Source organism: Dipteris shenzhenensis, chromosome 22, assembly GCF_047967505.1.
Source record: "Dipteris shenzhenensis isolate YYH24624 ecotype China chromosome 22, Dip_SZ_1.0, whole genome shotgun sequence".
NCBI lineage: Eukaryota > Viridiplantae > Streptophyta > Polypodiopsida > Gleicheniales > Dipteridaceae > Dipteris > Dipteris shenzhenensis.
This window is the reverse complement of record NC_141617.1, coordinates 1,917,197-1,942,955: the sequence shown is the minus strand read 5'-3', so window position 1 is coordinate 1,942,955 and position 25,759 is coordinate 1,917,197. Positions and strand designations below refer to the sequence as shown.

General features: G+C 43.9%; 1 protein-coding gene across 1 annotated transcript; it reads left to right on the top strand.

Annotated features, from left to right (window-relative positions):
• Window positions 1-2,329: 2,329 nt before the first annotated feature.
• Window positions 2,330-22,748, top strand: LOC147887609 (uncharacterized). Its single transcript, XM_087393784.1, has 4 exons — window positions 2,330-2,542; window positions 4,705-4,775; window positions 21,987-22,085; window positions 22,430-22,748. Exons 1-4 carry the CDS (start codon window positions 2,446-2,448, stop codon window positions 22,445-22,447), a joined length of 285 nt encoding a protein of 94 aa, XP_087249910.1. The 5' UTR covers window positions 2,330-2,445; the 3' UTR covers window positions 22,448-22,748.
• The last annotated feature ends 3,011 nt before the right edge of the window (window positions 22,749-25,759 follow it).

Here is a 25,759-nt window from a genome sequence, read left to right as displayed (position 1 = left end):
AAATTCTAAGTGTTTGAACATTATCGTAGATCATACATTTAGATATTTAGGGTTATGCCTGAAAATAGTTTCTTTGAACAAAGCTTATATATCATCATATTTATTGTAATTTTTTCTAGAAACCCCTAGAAAACATGGAAATTTCCCTTAAAATTCATATTCACTGCAAATTTTTCTAGAAAACCCCTAGAAAAACATGGATTTTTTCCTTATAGCAAAAACTAATGCACTCAATGTGTTCAAAGAGTTTAAAACCCTTCTAGAAAATCATATTTACATGTACATCGAGATCCTTGATGTGAAAAGGATGAAGAGGAGAGTAGTAGTCACTTGGACCGTGGTATTGAAAGGTAGCTCACATCATAGAAAAGTGTAGTAGAGAGAAAGACTAGAGTCATTACCTAGTGAGCTAGATGCATGATGGGATGAAAAGAAACTGTCCCATCCTTATGGGGAGAGCATGTGTCAAAATCATATATTTGATGAACATAAGGTCAATTGAGATTTTGCAAAACTTAACTCTACCTTCACACATGCAGGACCTTAAAACTGATCATTTGAGATTATTTGGCTCTCTTAGTTGTACTCATTTTCTAGATGATCTTGATGGCGAATCACTCGAGTGAGTTCCTACAAGCTACAACAAAACATAGTCTATGGTCCAAGGAAAGACTCATTGTTTATAAAGGTAGCATTATTGATGAAACAACTTCTTATTTTTTGATCAACCAACAACCATTTTGGTGCTAGCATCCATCTTTCAAAGACTCTCCTTGCTAACAATTTCTAAAAGTGATCAACATGGTTTGACTACACAAAGCAAAGAGAAACAAAAAGTGTGACAACTTATCCAAAAGCAAAGAGAAACAAAAAGTGTGATAAATTATGGATAAGTCCCAAAAAGCTCCACACTATATGTGAAAACATCTTCTGGTGAAAGAAAGAAACCAAGATCGTGGGCATACAAAAGCAACTTTGGACTTAAAGTTATAGAAACTGAAGAACCATTTATTTAGAGAAGCAATCAAAGTTCCAAAATGGCAATATGCCATGGATGAATAGTATAAGCTCTTATGAACAAGACTAGGATACTTACATATCTTGTAGAGCAAAAGAAGCATATTGGTTGCATGTGGTTATATAGAGTTAAGCTTCATCAAGATGGAATAGTTGACGAGTGTGGGTATAAGGAGAGTGAAAGAGGGGATAGAGTCAATGACATTAGAAGAGGATATACAACCACACCAATTGTATGCCACAAGGTTCTTTTAAGAACTTGGTGCTTTCAATCTCCTTATAGGGGCTCAACAACCATCTCCTAAGTGGATCTAGCCCATATAAGATTTTCTTTTAATAGCTTGGAGTTTTCAAGCTCCCTATCATGGCTTGTGCTACTCAAGCAAATCTCCTGAAAGTGGCATGTGCCACACAATGACTATCTCCCAAGCAAATGACTTCGCTCATAGTAGTCACCCTATCTGCAAGTTTTCCATGGTTCTTTTCGACGTTTTAACGAAACTGGAACAAAAGACACTAAGGAATTGGAATATTTGACCATAGTATAATGAAATCACCACAACAAAGGCATTACATTGTGCTGCATATGCACAATCATCTACCAGAGGTAAGCGCAGTGCCAAATCACTTCTAATGCACAACCAATCGATGAAGAAGACTTAGAGAAGAAGAAGCGTATGAAGGCTAACTTATGAAGAGGACTTCATAGAAAATGAAGCTAGACACAAAGCTTATACATGAACCTGCAAGTGAGATTTTGGTGTCGGTGGAATGTGCCCTTTTGTGACGCAACCAGACAGGAGAAAGGGGAGAGAGAAGGCTTTGGCCCCGCAAGTGTCTTGCAATTAGCCTAGAGAAGGAGCTTAGGCAACCAAGACCCCCTGCCCAAAACAAATGCAAAAGAGGGGCAGGACGTGGCCTCCAGCAATGCGGAGAAGGAGCTAGGCTTCTCAGTGGTGAAGGAGCCACTGAATCTCCTGCACCTACTCACTTAGCTAGGCGGTGGGCAGTCAGTGTGTACAACACCATCTTAGGGCAAGTACACACCCGCCTAGTACAAAAGGGATGGGTGGTGTGTCATTACACAAGGCGGACACGACAAGAAACAATAGGAATGCATTTATTGCAAGTGCTAAGAAATGCATACGTGGGTTTGTGGTGGGAGCTTTGGCTACTGCTATCCATCCCCTGGGTGCCCCTTTTTTTGCGCAGCCTATCGGCTTCTGAGATGTGGTGGCCACGACCGCGCTCGGGTGGTGATCAAGATGATGGCGTCCCAGCGGCCATTCCTCAAATGAATGGCGTCCCAGCGGCCATTCTCTACTCCGGGAAGGGCATTGGTGGAAAGCGTTCCCCCGTTCAAAATAGAGGCCTGCACAATCTTAGCTTTGTGTTCGTTTGTTTTTGCTCATCAGATCGCACGCAGAAATGTCGTGGATGCAGCCCGCCCGACCCCTCTCTCGCCTTCTGAGGCCTCCTCGCCCTTCTCCATCGCAGCTCTTGCCTGCTCGACGTTTCTCTGCGGGTACTTGCCTTCCCTTAAAGATACATTTACTCGAACAAGATCGCAACGGGCGTAGAAGACTTTGTTCATCTTTCTGTCATCACATTTCCGCCTTGATTGTAGCATAACCCTTTTGTAAAGTCCAGGACCTTAGTACATCGTCTAAAATGCTGTAGAATAGAATTAGTTGGGAGTGAAAGCATACTTGATCCGACCGGGAGAATTTCTAGGTTGCCAGCGTGCTTCTTCTTACAGTTGAAGAGTGGAAATAAAATATCATTATATTTTGGGACAGCAACTAGCAGAGGGATCTCCGGCTTACAGGTTTGCCAAAGTCGATGTGGAATTAGACTATGTTGTCCTGTTTCTCAATCCAGGACGTGGGTCGGAACGCTGCTGGTTGCCTTTGGATGACACTGCGTATCCTGCTCGCAAGTTGTTATTTGCTTTCAATAGGAAATTAAGTTCACGTTCTCCATATTGCTTTTTCGAATTTGTGCATTCTGCATTGTACTAATTGTTTCAACAGTCCACGGTATAGTACGGAATTGGTTACAGTTAGACTTGTTCTAGAGGAACAGGTTCAGTGCATTTTTTATACTTGTTAACGAGGAAAGTTATCTATCAATTATAATATGTTTGAAATTGTAGAATTGCTGCTTCAGTAATATCTGTTGGTCCTTGTGCTTAGCAGTTTTTGAATCATAAAGTTAAATTGATATGGTAGGGTGGTTGAGTAGGCCGATTCGTCAGTCTTTCATTTCTAACTCTGTATTTTCCCAGCTGGAATCCTCTCTTTTTAAAGCTCAGTGAAATACAATCTTGTAAAGGAGCAAATATTTGGTGTCTTGGTCAGCTCAAGTAGAATGTATATATAATAAGATAGAAGCGAGGAATATTTGTTCCTCAGGCTGTAATATCTACATATGCATATTGTGCCGGACAGACCCTTTAAATTGTTTTGGTCAACTTAAGCGAACAGAATGTTCAAGACAGAAGCGAGGTATATTTTTAAGAATTAAACAGCTTCCATATTAAAGGGCACTTAAAAAAAGGGAGTCATGAGGATAATATCCCACATGAATTTTCTTTGAGTATTAGGCAAAGAGCATAGAGACTCCTTATGAAAGACTTCTATGAAAGGGCAGTTTGCTAAAGTACAGTGAGTCATGAGGATTTAAACCATCCTGGAAGTCTCTGAAATGTGCAGAGGGCCTGGTCTCTCTTTGCCAATATTTTCGTTCTCTAAGAAAGCAAAATTATTTTAAAGTATACACTGCATGCGTTCACTTTGAAAGATCCTAGCCCATTTACTATGCTGCTTGATAGGTCACAGTGTCCAGGAATTTGTTCATTGGATGTCATAGTAGCTAGGCCCCGCCATGCATCATGGGTAAAGCTCTTTGGCTTTAAAGGTAGAAGATGGTTAGGGGTGTGTTGCGCCATCATCCATCCTTGAAGCTCTTTGGCTTAGAACCATAGGGAGAGGCTAAAGTGAGACACTGCTGCCTTCACAGGCATCTACAGCTTGGATAAACAGAAGGTGACCACTTTTTCTGTAGCCTTCTCATTAAGTGCTAGCCCTCATCACGATCAAATCTCTTCTTTCTTTTTGGAGACATGTCACAATACATGCTGGCTATTGCATATGGGGGCATGTGTGAGCAGATGCTTATAGCATGGCCTTTTAACACCCATCGAGCGCTGATGACATCGGTGGGGGTATCACAGTGGCTTGTCATTATTATGTGGGATGGAGTTTATAGGTGTAGCCTTGTGGGTGCCTATACAAGTTGAAATCTGCACTGTACGTTTTACTTTTACTTTTATGGGCATGTCCCTGGTTATATCTAGGTATATTAATTCATGAGGTACGTCAATAAAACCATGGCCTTGGAAACAGGAAAAAATGGAGAGTAATTGAGGACAAGGTTGTTAGGGTGCATCTTTTTCTGCTCAAGATCCCAAAAAATACAGGAGTTCAAAGAGCTTCCTTTTTTGGGCTAGTTGCATCTTAAGAATAGATTGTCACTTGTCCTGGGATGTTTCTTTTCCAAGCTCTGGATATAGGTTCGTGTTCATGATGTCTTGATGCTCTGATACTAAACTTTGGATTTTTTGGGGTATTTTCCCTTGTATGAATGGTTGTATCCTGAAACACGTGTTTGCTCACTTTCCTGCAGATCACCATGGACCCGCAAGAGTGAATTTTTGGGAGGATCCACTTCATCCTGCAAAATGGAAAGAAGAGCATGTAAGCTTGCAGTGGTTGTGTTGCAGGGTTGTACAATTATTTAATAGTTTGCCAGGAGTTAGACACATGTTGGGATATACTGTCCGATTGTCGTTGCATTGCTTTCTAGCCTGTGTCATGGCTATATCTTCCCTTTTTGTCTAGAGAAGTAATACAAACTCTGTGCATCCTTCTTATATAAGCGTATGAGTGTTAAAGGCATAGTTAGGGGAAACGGAAACGGGGAACGGAAACGGAAACGGAAACGTTTCGGGATTTTTGGGAGGGCTGAAACGGGGAAACGCCACGTCAGCAAGGGAGGGGAGTAGATGATGATGGAGGGCTGAAGCAGGCTGCAGGAGAGAAAGGAGAGGAAAGGAGTGAATGGGGCTGAAGGAGGGCTGGAAAACCTTGAGGATGGAGAGAATATGAGGCTGAAGGAGTGGAAGGAGCTTGGAGACCAAAATCAAAAGCAAAAAGACAAAAAATGTGATTTTGGTGACCTAGCAGCCTGTGTTGTCTGAAACGGCACGTTTCAGGGCTCTGAAACGCGTTTCAGACTGGCTGAAGCGTTTCAGCCAGCCGTTTCAGGGTCCTGAAACGTTTCAGACCCTGAAACGCGTTTCAGGCCTGGCTGGGCTCTGAAACGCGTTTCAACGTAACTGTGGTTAAAGGTGGGCTTGTTCTAATTCTGCCCTCTAACTATTGAGCACGGATGGCAATGGACATGAGTGGGGATGTCATAGCACATAGGCTGACAAGGTTAATGGATTATATGGACTGTCATAAATGCTGTAGTTTTGAAGTAGTGGTGTGCCATTGATTATTACACTGTTAGATTTGTAGGTTTGGATATGATCTTGCCTTATCTTCAAGACATACATTAGTAGTGTGTCATTGATTATTATGCACAATGAGTTTGGAAGAAACTCTTAAACATGCTTTATGTCTTCAACTGTGGAGATGCCATTTGTAATCAATCTGTTGTGAAGGGTTGATGTCATGTCTTGCATATTCAGAATTGCACTGAGGGCCAGCCTTTCTCCACAGCATGCCCAAGGGGGTTCCCATCTTTACATATGTTACGGACCAATGAAGCACATGACTGGATGTGCATATATTATTCAACATTGGGGCTGAATGGAAAAAATATTCACAGTTGGGCACTCTACTGCTTATGAAGTGTTTTGATCCAGTCAGTACTGTAGCAGGCTCCATAAGATTCACAGTTTTTATTCCGAAGTTCGTGGTGTAGGATATCTCCAGAAGGCTCTGACTGCTTGAACAAGAACAAAACATAAGGTTCTCCACGCACTTGTGTGTAGTTACACTACGCTCTTTCAAATTACCTCAAATTTCAGTCTATTTGGCGCCCTTTCATTTTGTATTGCTAGTTAACACTGCTGACAACACCTCCATCTACGATTTCCTCTTAGGGTAACATCCTTTTAGTCTCAGAATATTGTATGGCTTGCTGTAATCACTTTTAATGCATTCTAATGAAGTATCCTCTAGCTTGAATCGTTTCGGATCGGTAACGATTTGGTGTCATATGTATCCTCTTTTAGATGCCCAAGGCAGAGGATAGGGCAAGGAGGATTGGTTATGCTCAAACAGGACAAGCTCCCTAGTAGGCAACTCTTCGGAGAAGAGGAGCCTAGGTTTGCTACCAATCACAGGGCCACTGTCACCATTTTGTAATTATTCCGGAGTAATAAAAGAGGATTCTTTCATGTGTTGACTATGGTCAAAGTGCTGGACTATGGTCAAAGAGTCAAAGGCTTTTATTTGACCTTGATCAAAGCAATGAATAATGGTCAAAGAGACTTGGCCACGGCCAATAGACTTGACTTTGGTCAAAGAAGGTTGACCATGATCAACCAGAGAACTAAAGAGCTGACTTTGGTTAGAGAGATCTGACTATGGTCAAGGAGACTTGACAGCGGTCAAGAGGGTTGAGCCCGGTCAACCAGAGTATCCTTTTCACGACGGGACGCCCGCATAGACTAGGATTAGTCTAAGTATTTGATTTGCATGCGAAAGATTACTGGGTGCCATGGTTGTGTGCTTTCGCAAGTTTGTGAGAGGGGTCTCTGGTTCCTATTTCAAGGAGCAGCAGGAAGCACGAGGAAGTGATCTTCCATACAGAGCCCAAGGGGGAGTGTAGGTGTGAGGAAGGAGGAGCTTCTATGAGATGGCAGAGCGTGGGTGAAGCGTGGAAGGCTCACAGTGGCAAAGGAAGCGCATAGAAGGCAAGGTCTGGAACCTGGTGTTTGACGATGTGTATATCCTACTTGTCCTAGCTTTTAGGCGATAGTGCTTACGACATATAAAGAGCGACGGCGGGGAACTCTAGACCACCCCAACCCGCTGGCATCAAGAGGCATTTGGTTCTTACGACCCTCGTGAGCCCATCATGTGTATGCGTGTGGATTAATCGCTGTTGGCAATTACGCGATAGCCCACTTCAATGCTCCTGCATCTGATGTCGGCCCACACTAGCTTCCAAGTACAAAATTCCGCTCTCAGTGTTTGCGCTTGGGATTTCAATTGAGCCAAGACATCGCATTTCGATTCTGCCCTCTTTGGCTAGTTCCACGATCTTCTGTGGAGATCAGCTCTTAGGGAGACACATGTAATTCATTGGCATCAAGAGGCATTGGTTCGTACGACCTTCGTTAGCCCATTGGTTTTGTATCTTGTGTATGCCCGTGGATCAATTGACGTTAGCAATTGCGATTGCCCACTTCAATGCTCTCGCATCCAATGTTGGCCCACACTAGCTTCGAAGTACAAAGTACCGCTCTCTTGATGGTGTAGTGTTTGCACTTGGTTTTTCAATTGAGCCAAGACAACGCATTCCGATTCTACCCTCTTTGGCTAGTTCCGCGACCTTCTTTGGAGATCAGGCTCTATACGTCATGGAATATGATGTGGAAAATTGGTATTGAATTGACACCCACGTTCGATAGGCCATCGTTCTACAACTCAAGGGGGGCGAGGAGGGGGGGGGGGGGGGGGCAAAGAAGCTAGGTGGCTACACCTGAACAAACTTATAGAGTTAGTGGCGAGGTGACCTTAATCGCCTAACCTTAGAGCAAGCTCTTGGTGCTGCTGTAGCTGTGCGCGATTGTAAGGGAAATTGATATCGTCTCCTTCAATCGGAACACCAATAATGTAGTAGAGTGAGGATCAAGGCTTTAGGAGCTCTCGGAATAGTGGCCCTTTAATGCTGATTGTCTGTCAGTAAGAAAACACACTTTTTGCCCACGAATTCCTTCAATCCTTTTCTATTAAGATATGGCTCCTTCACCAGACCGAGTCTCCACAGGTGGAGGCGGCAGCACTGAGCAGGGTCACCAAAGGCTAGGCACGCATAGGTGTAGGTTCATAGAGTGCTGTTGGCACTGCTTGAAGAGGCTAGGAAAGATCCCCTCTTTTGCAGTTTGGAGAATCCCCACTCAGAAGGTGGTCATGATAGGCATTTTTCTCCATCAGTTCAGAAGGAATCGAGTAGGAAGCGATCTTCCAGTTCACCTTCGTCTACAACTAATTATACAACAATTTCCTCTTGATCGACTGGCGCTTTGATTTTCATATCTCTCTCTCTCTCTCTGTCTCTGTGCAAACACACAAGGACCCGGAACCAACAAGCTGGACCACCCCCGTAAGGTCTTTATTTCACAGTGAAAGTCTCTGTACAAAGTTGTAGCTCGAGGCTGATTTTACAAATGTGATAAATCAGAATACAAGGGAGAGGACAGCTCTCCACACTTGGCAAGTGCCATGTGTCAATTTCCTAGCTACTTGCTAGATACATGCCAGTAAGTAGGAAACTCTGGAGTCTTCGTAGTCCTCGGTCACATGGACACCTCCTGGATGCTTGCTAGGCTCCAAACTTAGTGGATATTAAACCACTCTCTTGTATCTGCAACGATTAATTAAATGCACATAGCCATGACACCCATTAATTGTCAGCGCTTGCATGCGAAAATAAGACTCTAGAATGTTTCCAGGATTGTGGGCGTCCCCACTAAACACATGTGTGCACATGACATAAAACATTCTCTGGTTGACCAAGGTCAACCCTCTTGACACTAATTAAGGGGCTTTGATCGAGGGTCAAGGTGCCTTGATTAAAGCCAAAGCTCTCCGACCTTTGTCGGGAATACCTTGGTTGAACAAAACTCTCCTTGGGTAAAGCCAAGCTTTGTTGGTCGAAGCCAGGACTCTCTGACTGAAGTCAGCTCTGAAGTGCTTTGGTTAACCGTAGTCAACCCTCTTCGCCTAAGCCAAGTCTTCCTAACCAAAGGTTAGGCTTACTTAATCGGAGTTAAGTATCTTTGACCAATGGAAAATAACTCTTTGACCAAAATTAAATAAAAGAACCAAAATTAAATAAAAGAAGAACTCTGTAATTATGATCAAATAAATGGTCAACTTGAACTTTGACTTGGAGTATTTACAACTTGGTGACATTCCCCTTGGCTTCTATTCAGTTGACCTCAACTGAAAAGCTTCTTTGTAAATATGCACGAGTTGTGGATGATTAGACAACATGTATTCATCCATCCACTTGGTATTCAATGCTGAATAGTTCTTGAATTTTACAAGGTACATGTAAGATTCCTTGCTCTGTGGGCCTTTGCGTGCAGTATGGTACACAATTTACTCTGGCTGAAGGACCTGCTCTAGCTCATCCACTTCTGGTGAATCTTGTATTACTGGCCCTATAGGCTGCGACCCTTGATATTTCTTTAGAAGACTCACATGAAAGGCATTGTAGTTCAATCTCTATGCAACCATGTTAATCTCATTTGAAACCTTGAAAGGGCCGTTCAATCTCTATGTAACCTCGTTAATCTTATCTGAAACCTTGAAAGGGCCATAATATTTGGGAGATAACTCTGCATACACTCTGTCTTTCCCTTTAAGCTTGCGGAGCTTGGCTTTTTCAAGCTTCAAAAGTATCCAATCCCCTTGCTTGAGATCTAGCTGTCTCCAGTGCTTATCTGCAGATTTCTTATGCTTCTCTTGAGACCTCTCTATTACTGTCCGAACCTGTTTGAAAGCTGTTTGGAGGTCTCCGACATATTGATCAGCTGCAAATATCTCGTCTTTGGTCCTCATGGTACGTGGCAGAAACGCCTTTCTATAAATGACCTCAAATGGGGCTTTCCCTGTGGAGCTGTGAACATTATTATCATATGCAAACTCCACCAGTGGAAGGTACTTTGCCCAATTTGATTTTTGGTCAGCCACGTAGCATTTCAAAAGACTTCACTTTGACCATCTGTTTGAGGATGGAAAGAAGAAGAAAAATTCAGATTCGTCCCCATATTATCAAATAAGGCTTTCCAGAATAGGTTGTGGGGTCTCGGTCACTAGCAATGGACTTTGGCATACCATGGTGCTAACATGCAACGGTAATCTGATCGTGTAATTCACAGCAAGACCTTCTTTAAACCTTTAGCGAGGAATTAGTGTTGTACACCATAGAGAGAGAGTAGAGTCGACAATCGATTGGGTCCCTATGCCCACTGAGGGCCCCCTCCCCCAATCAGGGGAGAATTTGCTTTATACTTGGAGAACTGAGAAATACAAAGAACACTCTTCGAGAGAGCACGGAACACGCTTCTGAAGAGCTCACTGTGCACACGTATAGTGGACCCAAAGACTTGAGAGGCAACCCAACCTATACCGAGACCTTGATGCTGTCCACACTGACGATGTAGGACGCTTCTACAAGGCAAGGAAGTGGCTTGTGCTGTCCACCGGAATGCAGGGTTACTGCGTGTGTCACATGCACCCCTGCACTTGGGTGCAAGGTGACACACTGGCTACATCGACAAGTGTATTATAATTCCCAGATAGGAGATTTTGTTGTATGCTGTGACCCCTTTGTGAGCCCTTGTCCAGGGACAGTCAGGCACAAGCTACGTAGGTCAGTCTCTCAGCCTTAGGTCAAGTCAGTAGTCAGTTCTTGTTCACTAGTACCCACTGGAGAACGGTAGGTTAAGTGTTTCCATCTTATAGTTTAGGTCTTAGCCTAGGTTAGGAGTCCCTTTAGGGTCCCCAAAGGCTGGACAGGTAAGCAGGGAAGGCAGCCTGCAAAGGCTGCGCAAAAACTCCCCTGGCAAATGAGCCAGGGAGGGCTTTTTATAGGCTGGTTGTAGGCCAGCTAGTTTGTAAAACAGACTGATTCTGTCTGTTTATGTTACGCTCTAGCCGAGGTAGCATGACCTCGGAAGAATCAGTTGACATTTCCCTTAAAGGATCTCTGTTTGTAATATATCTGTTTGCGCTTCATGTAAATGATCGGGAGGGAATTAATGTCAAGGTCCTAGGTGAGGGCTGATAGCACCAGACTAGGTGGATCTAAGGCTAAGGGCCTAATGCAAGAAATGTGCCTAGGGGCAAAGGAAATTAAAGTATCCCAAGAGAGGGGTGAAAAGATGCATTAGGAAGGCCCTATGATGATGACATGTGGCATCTAGATCCATCTAGGGAGACGGGGCTTGTTGGAGTTAGTGAGAGATGGAGAATGTACCTTCACGTGGGATTTTTTTCGACTCTCTGAGGACTCTCACGCTTCGATAGGATTTGGCTGGGAGGATACTCTGTGGTGCTACTCTTGTGATCTGCTGTAGTTAGTAGAATGTACGTAATAGTTGGTATCAGAGCGACAGGAAGAGATCAAGGAAGGGTAGAAATAGCGATGCGGTGTGACGGTAGAAGAGAAATTCACTAAAGTTCGGAAGGGTGCACTTGCTCCAACTTCCATAGCAAGTGATACTAGTCGCACGAATCCATTGCCACGAAGCTTGAGCGAGCACGTCCAAAAGTTGGCCTCCGATTCACGAACGTAATTTGCAAGAATGCGATCCCTCCAGCTGACCTTGCTCGTGGCTACGGGAGTTGGGGAAATGGAACGCTTGTAGTGGAGAAAGGTCGTGATCATGGGTATCGTGGATCTGGACTTTCCATCGCAGGGGCTGCACGTTTCCCATTGAAAGTTCGAATAGCAGAGCTTGCAGGTTTGACGAGGGGATTACGTACGAAGAGGTTAGTGTTCAGGCTGGGCGGCAAGAGCGCACGGACGGTTGATTCGTCTCTGCACACAGCTCGCACTATCTGCTAATTCGTCACGCAAATAACTTGAAATTAAAATTTGGCTCACTCCTACGCTAACCAGCGGATAGAGTAGCCGCCTTTGCAAGCTCTTCATCTGTTGGCTAATTTACAAAGAGATTGTAATAGAACCATAGAATGGATTTGGTTCGGTCGATGAGCTGGCTACGTGGCCTTGGAGGGCTATGACTGTGAGTCAATGAAGGAAGCAGGGTGGCAGGAGCGAACAACCAGGGAGCAGTTCTTTTCGTTTCTGTACAAAATTTCAATTTACAGTTCATTTATTTCTGTACAGCAGAAGGGAATCTGAAGTGAAAAAAAATAAATAAATTTTGTGGACAGTCTGTGAGACTATGCTTGTGCATATGCCTGTGTGCTTCAGTCAGAGTTGATTTGCAGGAATTTTCCTAGTATAGGAAAAAGCGGTATTAGGAAAAAGCGGTATTTGGATATATGCCTGTGTCAATTACCTAGTCAGTATAATTGTCAGATTGCAGGTATTCCCTAGTATAGGAAATTGTGTCAGTTATAAATATAGTGTTCTAACGGTGTTTATAAAATTAAAAAAAAAAAAAAGAGCAAAACACCCATTGATTTGAATGGAAGCAGAAGAAGGAGCTTCCAGGAGGGACCTTGGTGAGTCAGGAGTCCGGCCGACCCAGCAGGTGTCGCGCCCAGTAGTTCACACCTTATCTGGCAGGATTGCATTACTTGAGGATGCCTTGCAGCAGTTATTAGCGCAACAGTTACAGGCAAATGCAGGGCAGTCTGAACTTAGAAGAGTGATACACAGTATGTCTGCCAGACCTTCTCGAGATGAGAAAGGAAAGGCTCCGATGGAACCGGAGTCAAGTGTCCATACGGTCGAGCCAAGGAGGGCTCAAGTACCTAATATTGCCAATTATAGGCCGGAAAAGTATTCTGGTCGGATGAATGACTGTAGTTCCGATATCATTGAGACTTGGTTGCACAAATGGGATGAGGCGTTCACCATTTGTGAAATCAGAAATGATATCAAGAAAATCCGCGAGGCCACCCACATGTTTAGTGAGGCAGTGGATCGGTGGTGGATTAAATAACAGAGAGATGGTATTGCATCCACTACCTGGGAGGGGTTTAAAAGGGAATTTAGGAAACACTTCTTACCTCTTGACGAAGCATCCCGAGCTTGGGATCAGTATAGAAACCTTCGTCAGAGAAATTTGTCAGTGGGAGAATACATTGATAAGTTTCAAGAGAGCGTAATGAAGGTTGATGAACCCCTATCTCAATCAATCCAAGTGAAAGATTTCATATTTGGATTGAATGATCGGATTAAAATGGAAGTTCGGGCTAAGTATGCGAACACGTTGGATGATGCAATAGCCATAGCCCTGAACTATGAAGATGCCAAGGGTAGCAGACCAAGTGGGCTTGCACAGGTTGGAACCCAGTATGGGTACTAGAAGAAATCTGGGTTTAAGAAGAAGTGGATTAGTAAAGGGAGTGGTTCTCAGCCGAGTGGTCAAGCCAAGCAGGCGAAACCAACTGAAACTCCTAAATCAAGTACTACCATTGGAGTGAAGAGGAAAGTAACACCAATGGCAGCCCGGGCTTGGTCAAAGTCTTCCTTAAACCCAGACAAAGAGAAAAAGCGAGGAGAGAAGGCTTGTGTTTTGGTTGCCTTCAGCCTCATCAATGGAAGGATTGTCCACGAAATAAGGATCATCGGATGGCTGAGATGGTAGTCTCAGATTGCGACGTGGAAATGGAGGGAAGTCCCAGAGCAGAACAAATGTAGATTCAGCTAGCGGGATCTTCTCAGAGGTTAGTACCTTGTTTGTTACGTGTGTTTGTTGCTAAGCTAGTAATGAGTGTACCTGATAACATCCTATCTAAGCCCGCAGCAACGGGGTATACAGCCTTTAATGATACGGAGTTGATTAAGATGAAAGGGCAAGTGGCCAATCATGATGTCATTGTGTTGTTTGACTCGGCGTCAACGCACAATGTGATTAGCTCCAAACTCGTAAAAAGGCTAAAGTTAAAGACTAACCCATTTGACTATGCGTATACAGTCAGGATGGCAGATGGAAGTTCAAATGAAGTATGGGACCAAAGGGTTATCCAGTCGGAGCTTCGTATTCAGGACTATGCTGAGAAGCTTGATTTTGAAATGACTAAGCTTGCTCATGCAGATATAGCCCTGGGTATGGCGTGGCATTCTAGGAAGAATCCAGCCATTGATTGGAAAAAGCACGTATATCAATTCAAGATGAATGATGTGCTTTATGTCTTGCGAGGTGAAAAAGATATACCTCAGGGATTGTTGGTTTCCGTGATGGAAATCCGAAAAGCTCAAGAAGAGTTTTTATTCCTTTGTATAGCATCAGTAGAGCCGGTTGATGATTCTTCGGTTAGCACTGATGTTGCGCAAGTGGTGAGATGGCCAAGCTGGCTAATCTAATAGCAGAGGAATTCTCTGAGTGTTTTAGGGATGAGTTACCTTATGGGTTATCTCCGGAGCGGAACGTTCAGTATAAGATTGAACTGATCTCGGGGGCAGAATCTGTAAATAGACCTCCCTATAGAATGAGTTTTACCGAAGAGGCGGAGGTGCGTAGACAACTGAAAGAATACCTCAAGTTGGGGCAGATTCAACTAAGTTTCTCACCTTTTGCTTCGCCAGTGATATTAAAGAAGAAAAAGGATGATACGTTTCGCCTCTATATAGATTACAGAGCATTGAATAATATCACTGCTAAGCACAGGTATCCGATGGCTCGGATTGATGATTTGCTAGATGCATTACATGGAGCCGTGATTTTCAGCAAGATAGATCTTAAGTGTGGCTATCATCAGATCCGGATTAGAGTCGAGGATGTGCATAAAACCGCTTTCAGAAGCAGGTTTGGTCATTATGAGTTTTTGGTAATGCCCTTCGGACTTACCAATGCTCCAGCTACATTCGTCATGCTTATGAACGATTTACTATGTCCGTATATCGGAAAGTTTGTAGTATATTTTATTAACGATATTTTGGTATTCAGTAAAAAGTATTACTGAGCATCGTAAACACTTAAGAATAGTGTTCAGTACTTTGAGGAAAGCCAGTCTTTATGTAAATAAAAAGAAAACTATACTGTGTATGGTTAGGCTTAAATATTTAGGATTCATAATTACTCCAGAGGGGGTAGAAATCGATCCAAAGAAAGTGGCTGCGATACTGACTTGGCCAATCCCTCAGAGTATGACCGCTTTGCGATCATTCTTGGGATTTGTTCAGTACTTTGAGTAAAGCCAGTCTTTATGTAAGTAAAAAGAAAACTATACTGTGTATTGTTAGGCTTGAATATTTAGGATTCATAATTACTCAAGAGGGGGTAGAAATCGATCCAAAGAAAGTAGCTACGATACTGACTTGGCCAATCCCTCAGAGTCTGACCGCTTTGCGATCATTCTTGGGATTTGTCCAATTTTATAGAAGGCATATCAAAGGATATTCCGAAATAGTATCGCCATTGACTGATCTGACCTCAGATAAAGTACCTTTTATATGGGGACAGAATTAACAAGAAAGTTTTAACATGATCTGACCTTAGATAAAGTACCTTTTATATGGGGACAGAATCAACAAGAAAGTTTTAACACCATAAAACAAGCTGTGGTCACAGGACCGGTGTTAAAAATAGTTGATCCCCAGAAACCGTTGTTCCTGGAAACCGAAGCAAGTGGCATTGCGGTAGGAGCAGTTCTCCTTCAAGAGGGAAGGCCAGTAGCCTTTGAAAGCAAGAAGCTTTCTTCCTCTCAAAGGAATTGGCCAACTCATGAATTGGAGTTGTATGCTGTTATCCATGCTTTGAAAACATGGAGGCATTATTTGTATGGTTCAGAGTTTTATGTGGATGTGGATTATGATACTCTGAAACATTTTTGTAAACAGCCTGACTTGAGGGGCCGCCAAGCTAGGTGGGCAGAGCTTATGCAGGAGTTTAATTTAACGATTCGGTACCAAAGAGAAAAAGATAATAAGGTTGCTGATGCGTTGTCTCGTATTAGGCACAATATGAGTTTTACGGTATTAGAGAGTGCTCTAATGACCGAGATTAGAGAAACTCAAAAGGTGGACGAGTTTGTCTAGAGCTTATGGCCTAAAGCTCATGTGTTTAGACCCGGGGAAGAAAAGGATGACCTGGCATCCAGAAAAGGCCAAAGATATGCAAGATATACCATAAGGGATGGTATGCTGAAAAGAAATGGCAAGGTTGTAGTACCTAGTCAGAATGATCTCAGGCAGAGAGTCATTCGACAGTGCCATGATAGCCCATGTGCGGGACATCCAGGAGTCGAGAAGACATATGATCTCGTGAAGCGAGATTTCTTTTGGCTAAAGATGAAAAAGCATATTTATGAATATGTGACACGGTGTTTTTCGTGTCAGGTAAGCAAGGATGAGCGAGTGAAGCCACCCGGACTTTTACAGCCCTGGAGATACCACTAAGTAAGTGGGAGAGCATTTTCATGGACTTTATTGTAGGGCTGCCTACGACACAAGGTGGATATGATTCTATCCTTGTGGTGGTTGATCGTCTAACCAAGATGGCTCACTTCATTTCGACTAAAGAGTCTGTTAGTGCCCCGCAAGTGGCGGATTTGTTTATTAGACATATATTTCGTCTGCATGGATTGCCTAGATCCATAGTGTCGGACAGAGATGTCAGATTTACCGGTCATTTTTAGACAGCGGTATTTGAGACACTAAGGACTGAGTTGGGAATGAGTAGTGGGGATCATCTAGAAACGGATGGTTAGACGGAGAGAGTCAACCAAATTTTAGAGGATATGCTGAGGGCATATGTGTCATTGAGGCAACATACGTGGGACAAGTGGTTGCCATTGTTGGAGTTTTGCCTACAATGATAAAAAACATTCCTCTATAGGGTTCAGTCTGTTTGAGCTGAACTATGGTTATAGACCAACGAATCCAACTATAGTTGGAGTACCTCAGAGAGTGCCTAGTGCCGCGAACTTTGTGGTTTAGATGCGGGAGATGCTAGCACTTGCGAGAGCTAATATCCGCCAGGCTATGGATAGAGCCAAGACGTATGCGGATTGAAACCGGTCTATAAGAGAATTTAAGGAAGGAGAAAAAGTTTTTCTCAGAGTTCCTTCGCACTCGAAGTCGTTAACTTTAGGAGAGTGTGCTAAGTTATCACCTCGATACTGTGGGCCGTGTTTAATTCTAAAGAGAATAGGCAAGGTAGCCTATAAATTAGAATTGCCACAGGGGTGTAAGGTGCACCTAGTGTTTCATGTTTCTCGTTTAAAGAAATTTTTGCATACTAGTGACTCACTATTCAAAGGTGTGGTTTTGTTTCAGGAGATAGAGGATAATGCAAGGCGCAAACCAACAAGAATCCTGGACCAAGGAACAATGCAAATACGAAATCGGAAGATACCCACGGTGTTGGTTGCATGGCATGGTCTGCCTCTATCAGAAGCTACCTGGGAATCCGTATACCAGTTGCGGAGAGTGTTCCCAGACTTTACCATCGAGGACGCTGATGTCTGAAGAGGGAAGGAATGTTACGCTCTAGCCGAGGTAGCACGACCTCGGAAGAATCAGTTGACATTTCCCTTAAAGGATCTCTGTTTGTAATATATCTGTTTGCGCTTCATGTAAATGATCGGGAGGGAATTAATGTCAAGGTCCTAGGTGAGGGCTGATAGCACCAGACTAGGTGGGTCTAAGGCTAAGGGCCTAATGCAAGAAATGTGCCTAGGGGCAAAGGAAATTAAAGTATCCCAAGAGAGGGGTGAAAAGATGCATTAGGAAGGCCCTATGATGATGACATGTGGCATCTAGATCCATCTAGGGAGATGGGGCTTGTTGGAGTTAGTGAGAGATGGAGAATGTACCTTCACGTGGGATTTTTTTCGACTCTCTGAGGACTCTCACGCTTCAACAGGATTTGGCTGGGAGGATACTCTGTGGTGCTACTCCCGTGATCTGCTGTAGTTAGTAGAATGTACGTAATAGTTTACAGACTGGGTTGGCTCAGCCCAGCCCTATAAAAGGGCCCCTTGGCTGCCCTGTTTCCTCATTCAGTTTGCTCCTGCCTTCAGTCCTCCTACAGCTCCACTTCAGCTTCCTGTGCAGCCCCTGAGATCCTCAGATCTGGCCCTGCTCTAGCCTCAGTCCCTTGGCCATCAGTTCAGCCTGATCTGAAGGTGACCACGCAGCACAACAGTCGGAGGTTTGAACCAACAAACGGAGAGAGGTTTGGACACTGTTTCCTCAGCTTTCTCAGCTCTCTTTTACAGTTTACACAGCTCACTCTCAGCTCTATATTTCCGTCATCTCTCAGTTCTCTCATAGGATCTATCACTTCTAGCTTTTCACTCTCTCACTCACGCAGTAACCCTGCATTCCACTAGACAGCACAAGCCTCTTCCTTGCCTTGCAGAAGCGTCCTACATCGTCAGTGTGGACAGCATCAAGGTCTCGGTATTGGTCGGCGTTGCCTCTCAGGTCTTTGGGTCTGCTATACGTGTGCACAGTGAGCTCTTCAGAAGCGTGTTCCGTGCTCTCTTGAAGAGTGTTCTTTGTATTTCTCAGTTCTCCAAGTTCTCCCCTGATTGGGGGAGGGGGCCTAGGAGTGATAGATCCTATGAGAGTTGAGAGATGACTGAAATAAAGAGCTGAGAATGAGCTGTGTAAAACTGTAAGAGATAACTGAAAAGAGCTTCGGAAACAGACCCCAAACCTTACTCCATTGGCTGTCCCGACTCCCCGTCCAATGCGCTGCATGAACACCTTCCCAGAGGGCTGAACTGATGCCAAAGGCTGAGGCTGGTCAGAGGGCCATTGGGGGTGAGTGTCAGGCTGTTCAAAGGGGGCTGAGGAGGAGTTGTAGGAGGCTGAAGTATTGGAGAACTGAATGAGGAAAGAGGGCTTGGAGGCCCCCTATTTATAGGGCTTTTGGGGCTGGTTGGCTGGCCCCATAAAGGCAGCCCTAAGCCCCATAAATGGTAGCCCTAGGGCCCATAAAGGCAGCACTAGGCCCCATAAAGGCAGCCCTAGGGAGGGGTGGCCCTTCCCTTGCCATTCTCTTGACTTGTTCCAGCCTTGAGGGGGCCCAGAAGGGCTCCTATCCTAGGCTGGACCTAAACCTATTCCTAAATCTAAGACAGAAACACTGTTGTACAGCTCTCCAGTGGGTACTAGTGAACAAGGACTGATCTTCTGACTTGACCTAAGGCTGAGAGACTGACTTAACGTAGCTTGTGCTTGATTGTCCCTGGACAAGGGCTCACAAAGGGGTCACAACATACGACAAAATCTCCTATTAGGGAACTATTACGCAATTGTCGATGTAGCCAGTGTGTCACTTTGCACCCAAGTGCAGGGGTCCATGTGACATTCCCTCCTTCTTAACTTGGCGGTAGGTTCATTGCTTCTAAGTAGTCCGCCAATATTTGGGGAAACTCTTGGAAAAAATCTTCGTCCAACCACACTACTTCATGGGTACCTCGATCACGGAACTTGGTGTAAAACTCCCGGATCCTGCGTCTTGACCTATGCTTGAATTTATGAAGGGTTTGTTATGGTTGCAAAACTTTGGCTTCCTCAAGAACTTTAGGTTGTTGCTTGTCGGAAATCTCTGAAATAGGAGGTCTAAAATATGGCTTCAACCAAGCTACATGAATCGTAGTCCAACTGTCTGGAAGGCGTAACTTCATTGAGACATCGTTGATCTTTTCAATAATAGGGAATGGTCCGAAGCTCCTGAAGGACAGCTTAGGGCATTGCTTGCCCACTTGCTTCAATCTTTGCTTGATAATGCGTAAATACACCCATTGCCCCTCTTTATATTGGACATCTCGTATGGATTTGTTAGCTTGGTGCGTATACGATGCAGAAAAACAGCTCTTCTTAATGAACTTCATGGCCTGCATATTTTCAGCTTCCTGCATGTTCAATATTATGGACAGTTCATAGAAGGTTTCCATGTAATCCTTCACAATTTGATCCCATCCTTTCCTCAATTTCTTATAGACATGTAGAGCTGCATATCATAGTCAAAGGGAATATATTTCTTCTTCACCATATTACAAAGTCTCTCCATTGAGACACCGGAGGCTCTAGAGAGGATCTTCTCTCTTGCTGCGTGTGTTTTCACCATGTGGATGCATGATCTTTCATCTTCATGATGCAAATTGATTCTGGTCCAAGTCATCAAGCTGTTGAGCATCCAATGAGCCATCATAATCATTGCCATCTAATGACTCTGATTTATGGAATTGCCTTGTGTTGATCTTTCTCTTGGTTGCAACAATATTGGCTACTGAGCCATCATATTCTGCAATCTTCTACCTTCACCTTCACTAGAGGCTTTACTATGGCTTTTGGTAGATGATGCTGAACTAGCATCTGTATGCACCTCTTTTCTGTAAGCGCTTTTTTCTTTTGTAATTCTGCAGTCTCTTTCTACTGTTGCAGCCATTCATCCAATCTGTTGGTATACGATTCACCTTCTACCTTTGCACCCAACCAAAGTGTGCGAACATTTCCTCAAGTTTCAGCATGTTGGAGCTCATCTGCTCCTTCAGTCCATCAATTTGCTGCTGCTGGGTTTGTTTCTTTGGAGCCATGCTAGCTCAATTTGCAACTGTCACAACCTTTGCACTGATCGCAACCAGACAATCACAACCCACTCATGCAACCGAGCTTTCATGAGCTAGATCTCAACCTTGAATCTCAACCGTGCTAAAAACAAATAACTTGCACTGCTGCTTTGATACCAGGTGGCGTAGAAGAACGGAGTTCATAGGTCCAAACGAAGCGCATTCAATTTTTTAAGCAACCCACAGGCTGTGCAAAAGTATACAATGCATTAAATCCAGCAAACAAGCTGGTTTAGAGTTTGCACCCAAATCTCTGTTAACAGCATAAATTCAGCTAGCAAGTAGTTCCTTGTGACCTCTTTCCAGCCACTAAAGCATGTGCCAAACCAGACACTGACGCTTTTTTACGTGCTGTTTATTGTAGCAGGCCTGAAATGCAGAAACCTGCATAACTCACCCAAATCACCTCCATAAGGCATCAAGCTCAAACATCTTGCTTGTGGACAAAGTACGCGCCAAGGCGTCTCTCAAACGGAGCTTGCTCAAAGTACTTATGGCTACATGAAGATTTCAGGCTGCTTTCTTGAGTTTGAGTATCAGCTGGATCTTTAGTTTTGGCTGGAGCTTTGTTTTGCCTTCAGGAATAGCGGCTAGCCTGCTGAAAGGGCTCAATGAGATGTATCACCGATTGCCTGTTATGAGACGGGGGGAAGCACCTTGCACACCATGCAGAGGATAGCTTGTTCATTCCCTTTCAGAGGATGTCTGCATGAGCTTGTCCTTCTTGCCGCCGTCTGATCCCTGTTGCTTCAACCTGATGTCCTCCATATGAAAGCTTTCCCTGTTATGAGATGGATGGGAGCACCTTGCACACCATGCAGAGGATACCTTATTCATTCCGTTTCGTGTCTACCCTTTTCAATAAGTTGAATTAGAAATGAATCCTGAAGTAGAGCAGTCCGCTGCAGCATTCTTTGTAGGAAGGGAAACAACAAAAATCAGTCTGCTACTGTTAACGGAAACTCATCCTTTGGGGATCTAATGTTATATTTGTGGCACTGTGGCAATGTGTGCCCTGCAAGGAACGATATATCAAACCAATGTAGCCTTACAAGGAAGCTTTGTAAAATTTTGTTCATGGAAAGGGGGTGTGGTTTATCTCTGTATTGAGAACTATGTATGGCAGTCGTCTTTTTGGCAGGGCGTGGGTAGTGCTGAAAATGACAAAAGAAGGGAGGTGAACTTATTGGAGGGGGTTTGTCTGATGCTATGAATCTTCAATGTGGACATTGTGCTTTTGTGGGTATCACCCAAAAACTTCGCACTCTGGCTTAGTTGAAAAGAACTGTCTGGCTTAGTTGAAAAGAACTGTAATTGCAGTTGCAGATGCTATTTTTATCTTGCATGCAGTATAATCTGAACATTATGTCTAGATCCTTACTGATCTTGGCACAAGACTGGCCAATTATTGACGACACTTCGTTTTTTGTGCAGTTTGTACTGATCTCTCTTGCGGGATGGGGCCTTCTAGGCTATGGTATCTATAAGGCTATACCAAAGAAAGCCAGTGAAGACAAGAAGGTCGATGTTGAGGTGTGGTTATAATACTAAGTTTGTTTTCTCTAACTGGTGTACGTAGACATGGTTACAAAACTTTTCAGAACTAGCAGAGAGAAGCACCTTTTCTCAAAGGGCCATAAACCGTAGAAGTAGGCAGGCTTAGAAGGAAAAAGCTTAGTAATTTATTAAATAAGAGTCATTAATGCAGTGGCAGGGGGTTTGGATACCAAATCTCAAAACGTCTTTCATTTGTTATGAAGAATAATCAAGGCAGAGCACTGACATTATGAAAAACTTAAAATGAATGGTCTTAGGCCTTTGGGTGGACACAGGCCACTAGGATTCTCATCTAATAACCAGGATCTGTTTTGGTGCAGGCAAAGGCTCATCATTAAGTCTCCTAAAGAGCAGGGCAATATTATCTGGCATGGCATGTTACGGATGCCAAGCGTTGATATGTGAACTTGAATAATCTAATTATCGAGACCACTTGTGGTGGTAGTTGAAAGCCATTTCGGCAGCTGGTATTTTTAGGACTTCCCTTTCCAGTTCACTTCTTTGAAGGTGTTTTTTGTAGTATAAAGTTTTGGAATATGAACTGCTACCTGTGGTTGAACGGTAGTACAATCTAACCCTCTGATGATCGTAGAGCTGACGGATGTATAGTCTTTTCGTCAAATTTTTTTCTCAGATTCACCGGGTTGAAGTATCCTGGATAACTATCAATGTTAGTGCATTGCATCTCTATACTGTATTGGTATGGCTTTTCCGATTGCCGATGCAATTTAGAGTTATAAATGTGGCTTTGACACACAATTTGGTGATAGTTAACTAGTATTAGTGGGTGGTCCTTTGCTTGCTGAGACCAGAAGCAATTTTAGACAAATTTAGCAGATTTTTTCCTTTTCTTTGACGAAGTTTGTAGGCTTAGGCTCATAATTCCCTTGAATTATTTCCAATCTTGAAATTTTCCCTTTTCTTTGAGTAAGTTTGTAGGCTTAGGCTCATAATTCCCTTGAGATTCAGTGGGTTGAAGTATCTTAGATAACTATCAATGTTAGTGCATTGCATCTCTATGCTGTATTGGTATGGCTTTTCTGATTGCCGATTCAATTTAGAGTTATAAATGTGGCTTTGACACACAATCTGGTGATAGTTAACTAGTATTAGTGGGTGGTCCTTCGCTTTTTTTTTGTGTGTGGAAAATGCGGGTTTATATTAATATGAAAGAGTCAAATATATACACCTTCAAAAAGTCCTTAAGACTTCAAAATCGGGATCTGAGCAGCTGAACCAGTAACAGTAAAATTGTGCATTGCATCTCTATTCTTTTGAGTGTAAGTGAGGATATTCCCCTATAATCCCATGGAAGTAAGGATATTCCCCTGTGATCCCATGGAAGTGAGGAAATGGAAAAACTAAATTCTTGGGCAATGCGGGCATCATAGCAAAAGAACTTGGTGGCTTGTCATTGTCCCAGCTTGTCGGGTTTCTACCAAGTGCAAATCCAAACTCAAGAAGGTCTAATAATTTCAATTGAAATTCGCAAACAAGGCCTCAGATTTTTCGTGGCATTATACAATAGAGGAATGAAATCTAGAATGAGATGGAAGACTTATTGCAACTCTTGGCAAAGCCACCATTCAGATTTGACCATCCTACTCTGCGGGGTGGGAAGATTGGGCCCCTACTCTTGCATTTTTTGGATTTTGTGGGGGTCATTGTTGATTGGATTGGGTCTTCGCGTTGACGTTCATGTTAAAGAGCTCGCCATGGGTTTGCTTGTCAAGCTTTTGGTCTCTCCTTATGGCATTGAACTTTGTGGGCTCGGGTAGTAGAGACGAGTGGTGGAGTAAAGAGCATAAGAGGTAACTTGAATAGCTGGCCTCTTAGAAGATTAGCTAGATGCACAGGCCAAGCCTATTTTTGAACATAGCATGCCTCGTACGTGGTGAGATGGGGGAGTGAAGCCCATGTGTTGAAAGAGTGAGGGAGGATGTAGAGGGAGGGAGTCCCTTAAAGAGAAGCCATCGCGCCAATATTTGGAAATGCCGTCCTATCGGGATAGGCCTTCCCATGGCCCTTTCTGTATGTCATGGCCTATTGGGGCTATGATCCATTGGAGGTGGTGCACAAGGCACATGGAAAATGAAGGCTGCAGAAGACTTGTAGGCAGAGGATGAAAGGTCGTGAATTGATGTAGCCATGTAGGGCTAGGAATGGGTGTGGTTGCGATTCCAACTTGATTGATGGTTGGATCTGATGGTCGTATTAATGCTTCGTTCACAAAGGACCATGATGAGGGAGGGAGCCCCATAAATAGAGGCAATTTTGGTTGATTTGGCAACATGTGATGTTATCTGGTGGAGCCATGTATTGAGGGTGCCCCAACCCTCAACTGCGTAGGCCACTCCTAGGAGCCTCATCCCCATTACTGTATTTGAGGTATTGAGGTCTCCTATCACCAAGGCTTGACATTCGGCTACCCAATTTGTATGCGGGATTAAGCCCTTGTACATTTTGCCACATGCCATTCTAATGTGAGGTTCAATTTAGCTCTCTCCCTATTAATAGTTGCACCTTCATGCATTCATGACTCACCCATTTCAACATTTGATTGGGATTGGTTGGAGATGAGTAAACAACAAGAGAAGGGGATCTAACAGAGTGGGAGAGGAAAGTCACTTGACAAGATGCAGACTTGTCTAGCTTTCCATCCCTGGGTTGACAGAAATCTAGGAAGGGAGGCCGTGGAGCACTAAGGAACTTGGGGGTGCTCTAGGGAGGTGCTATTGAGGCTACACTGGAGCTTCTGGCGAAACCCCTTGTGAGCACTTCCTTGTGCTTGTAGTGGCATTGACCTAGCCCAAATTAGGGCCCCATGGAGAAATTATGCTGGATCGGCTGTGTGCCTTGGCGGTTCTCAGCTCGATCTGAAATTTGGATTCTAGCCTAGTATTCCACCATTTGAGTTAGATACTCGGTTGAGATATTGTTAGAGGCCTTCAATACTCTCTCTCCTCTTCATACTCTGAGATTTTGGCAAAGACAAGCTAAAACTGGTGCAGTCAAGACTTGGGGCTTGTTGGACATGAAGTTTCGGCCCGTAGGGATGTGATCTCTTGCACTGTGTCTTAGCGTGCTTCTCCTTGCAAATGGTGGCATGGGGAAGCCCTCTAAGAGTGTGTTCCCACGATTTGCCAAGATGGCAAATATGACCGAGTATCCCCTTCGGGCCCCAAAATTTCTCGCTAGCATATTGTGGCATTGTAGGTGTAGCGTTGGAGATGGAAAATTTCCCTCCACGCAGGCATCGCGTGGCGTGGTCTTCTTTTAGAAAAATCAGTGTTCACAATCTTGTTCATCTAAAAAAGTAGGTGAAGGTTTGGAAAGATGAGGTCGTGGGAACAGACACTCGACTATGCAGGAGCCTAGGCATATTTGCAAGCTTCGTAGTGTGTCTGAAAGGCCTTAAGCCCTCTTAACACTAAGATTTTCTAGCTTGAAAGTGTGCGGGAAAGGCCTTTAAGCCCGGCATTGCGTGGGAAAGGCCCCTCAAATTTGTGGTGAGCTCTAGCATATTTGCCGAGAGAGGACTCTAAGAGGACCTCCTTGGGCTAGCCAGTGGCGTTGGGGGAGCCCTATTGGCAGAATGTTTTTGCAGCCCCATGGAGATTGAGATTGGGTCAGCTGGGCTCCATGGCAGT

Coding starts and splice junctions, on each gene's coding strand:
- LOC147887609 (XM_087393784.1), top strand. CDS start 2,446: ATGTCGTGGATGCAGCCCGCCCGACCCCTCTCTCGCCTTCTGAGGCCT. Junction 2,543..4,704: donor TGCTCGACGTTTCTCTGCGG/GTACTTGCCTTC, acceptor ACTTTCCTGCAG/ATCACCATGGACCCGCAAGA. Junction 4,776..21,986: donor CAAAATGGAAAGAAGAGCAT/GTAAGCTTGCAG, acceptor TTTTTTGTGCAG/TTTGTACTGATCTCTCTTGC.